The 3,292-nt window shown below is 39.6% G+C and overlaps 1 protein-coding gene across 1 annotated transcript; it reads left to right on the plus strand.

Moving 5' to 3' along the window:
* The first annotated feature begins 674 nt into the window (after positions 1-674).
* LOC111395890 (CBL-interacting serine/threonine-protein kinase 14-like) lies at positions 675-2,837 on the plus strand. The gene has a single exon (XM_023022100.1). The coding sequence runs from the start codon at positions 1,143-1,145 to the stop codon at positions 2,472-2,474; it is 1,332 nt and encodes a 443-aa protein (XP_022877868.1). The 5' UTR covers positions 675-1,142; the 3' UTR covers positions 2,475-2,837.
* The last annotated feature ends 455 nt before the right edge of the window (positions 2,838-3,292 follow it).

Consider the following 3,292-nt stretch of genomic DNA (forward strand, 5'->3'; position numbering starts at 1 on the left):
TTCAGCACATTCGACTAGCTTAGAAGTTCTTAAGAAAAACTAGAAAAATATAAGTTTACTAGTAATATTAAAAAATAATAATAATAAGAAGAAGAAGAAGAAGCTTAAAATTAATTTTTAGTTTAGGCCCTGTTTGGGAGGGATTTTGAGAAATGATTTTTTGACCGTTAGAAGAAAAATGGTGTCCACCTGTGAAAGAAGAAGTCAAAAATTACGACTGAAATAGTGAAATAACGGTCAAAAAATCAATTTTTTGGAGTAAAAAATCCCTCCCAAACAGGCCGTAAATAGGCAAAGCTTAAATTATTCAATTGAAAAAAAAAAATCACAAGTTTTAAAGATTGTTGTAAAATGACAACAACTCGCATTGCAACGTGGATACCTAAAACAAAATCAACCCAACTAATATAAATTAATAATAAATTATTGGAATTAAATAATTAACCGACTGTACTACAAAAAAGTATAAATAAAGAGTAGAAAACAAAATATGGTAGATAATCGTCATAAAAATTTTAAATTATAAACATAACAAATATTTGACATCAAGTGCGTATCAAATACTCGATTAAGTAAAAATGTTTAACGCATAATGCAATAAAAAATTAAATATAAAATGTAAAATAATAGACTGCTTTTAGGGAAATCCTTTAAATAATAGCCCATAATTTATCTTCTCCCGTACACTTAGAACTCTTCAAGAGAAAGTCCGAGACTCTGATTCCCCAAATCCAATTCGGTCATTTCAACTTCGCCGTACACCTGTATCTCTCTCCTTTTCTTTTTACTTTTCTGCAAATTGAAATTCTCAGGTTTGATTTCCTAAATTTTCATTGGTCATCTGATTTCCTCCCCCTGTTTCTGGAAACATCAATTGCAGAAAGCAAAAAAAAAAAATAAAAACAAGTGAGTTTTCGTAGGATTATATGTTGGTCTTTATCCCTTTTCGATTGTGATCAACAAAACCCCTGTTTGATTATTGGGTTCAATATTTGATAGCTCTGTTTGTTTTCCTTTTAAATTCCAGCCCTGCTAGTGAATTTATCCTTATCGTCGTATCGAGCAAATTTTGCTCGATTAATTAATGCGGGACAGAGAGAAATTAGAGAGGGGCGACGTATTAGCGGTCTCTGGATCAAATTATGCCAGAGATCATCGATGAAGAAGGTAATTTACTACCACCAGCAGCCATTAGGGAAGCCGCCGGCGCTTCTGGTGGCAGCGGAGGTGCGGAGGGGGACAGCGTCAACCTGTTCAAGAAATATGAGCTAGGGCGGCTTCTGGGATGCGGAGCCTTCGCGAAGGTCTATCATGCGCGGGACTTGCGCACGGGCCAGAGCGTGGCGATCAAGGTCGTGAACAAGCAGCGGATCCTCAAGGGAAATCTCACGGCGAATATCAAGAGGGAGATCTCTATCATGCGCTGGCTACGCCACCCGCACATCGTCCGCCTCCACGAGGTTTTGGCGACCAAGACACGGATCTACTTCGTCATGGAGTTTGCCAAGGGTGGCGAGTTATTCGCGAAAGTCGTGAAAGGTCGATTCAGCGAGGACCTCAGCCGCAAATATTTCCAACAATTGATCTCTGCAATAGGTTATTGCCATTCACGCGGAGTTTTCCACCGTGATCTGAAACCGGAAAATCTGTTGCTGGACGAGAACTGGGAACTCAAGGTCACGGATTTCGGGCTCAGTGCCTTGACGGATCAGATCCGACCCGACGGCCTCCTACACACCCTTTGTGGAACCCCAGCCTACGTGGCGCCGGAAATCCTCGCAAAAAGGGGTTACGATGGAGCCAAGGTTGATGTATGGTCGTGCGGGGTTATACTGTACGTGCTAAGTGCGGGTTATTTGCCGTTCAACGACCCGAATTTGATGGTGATGTACAGGAAAATCTACAAAGGGGAATTCCGGTGTCCCAAATGGATCTCACCGGATTTAAAACTGTTCTTGACCCGAATCCTCGACCCGAATCCGATTACCCGGATTTCAGTTAATGAAATCTTGAACGACCCCTGGTTCAAGAAGGGGTACAAGGAAATCAAATACCCAGCTGATAATGAGTTCGAGTTCAAGGATTCTGGTGGGGACATGGAGGGGAATATGTTCTTGAATGCATTCGATATTATTTCGTATTCCTCCGGTGTTGATCTGTCCGGGTTGTTCGATAACAGTCGTAATCGTGTTACTAGCGAAATGTTCGTATCAGCCGAATCACCGGAGAGAATCATTGAGAGAATCGAGGTGGTGGCTAAAGAGGAAGGCATGAAGGTGGTGAAGAAGGGACAGGGTATTAGGCTGGAGGGAAATTTCACCATTATGGTGGAGATCAACCGATTAACGGAGGAGCTGATGGTGGTGGAGGTGAAAAGAGGTGGACTTGGACATGATATATGGAATGAGAAATTGAAGCCAAAGCTGAATGATTTGATTTACCAGTCCGAGGGGCAGGCAGCCGGCCTAGCCTAAAAATCAATAGAAAATTTACCGGAAAAATTGTAAATGGGCCAATGTTGTTTTCTGTACTGTAATATTAAGCTAATGTTTTCCTGTCTCTGTTAACAAAGACTTGCTTGCTTGGTGTGGGGTTCAAAGAAACAGTCAACAAAAGTTGAGGGCCGAAGTACTTTCTCCCACTTGAGAGAAAGATTATTGGTTTTCTGTGTATGTTCCACTCTCAGTATATTTTTATTGCTTGATTTTTTTTTGCTTTATGTGTGTTTTAGGATGAATTTCCTATTCTATGATATTTTTGGGTAATTTGATTGCTAGGGACGGTTTGCCAACACGTGATATGAGAAATGTGAAGCGAGAAGAAATTTGTTAGTTGTATGTTTGAGATTTGATTTTTGGCACGTTGAAGTTGACAGCATCGACAAATGCAACAAATTTGTTGAATTTTAGTTTTTGTCACGTTGAACACCTTAAGGATGAATTTTAGTCCTAAATATTCATCTATGAAAACATAATTTGCTGATGCAAATTCAATGAACTTGAGGGACATCTGGTGATATTAAAAAGTTACGGGGAATCAAAATAAAATTATAATCTTATGAGGTTGTGTTGTACCCGCTATCTTTGCGAATTAGTTGTCATAATTCATAGCCGCATGCATAATTCAGTAGTACAAATGATAGAAGTGAGATAGTTTCAACTTTAGTGACAGGCGTAGTGTGAATGTTCAACGAGCCGAGCTCGGGCTCAGCTCTTTGAAATTGGTCGGCTCGCCAATGTTTTTTTTAAATAAAGAATAGAGTTTTAAAAATAAAAAGTGTTAAAAAATACAA

Source organism: Olea europaea, chromosome 6 (assembly GCF_002742605.1).
Source record: "Olea europaea var. sylvestris chromosome 6, O_europaea_v1, whole genome shotgun sequence".
Classification (NCBI taxonomy): Eukaryota; Viridiplantae; Streptophyta; class Magnoliopsida; order Lamiales; family Oleaceae; genus Olea; species Olea europaea.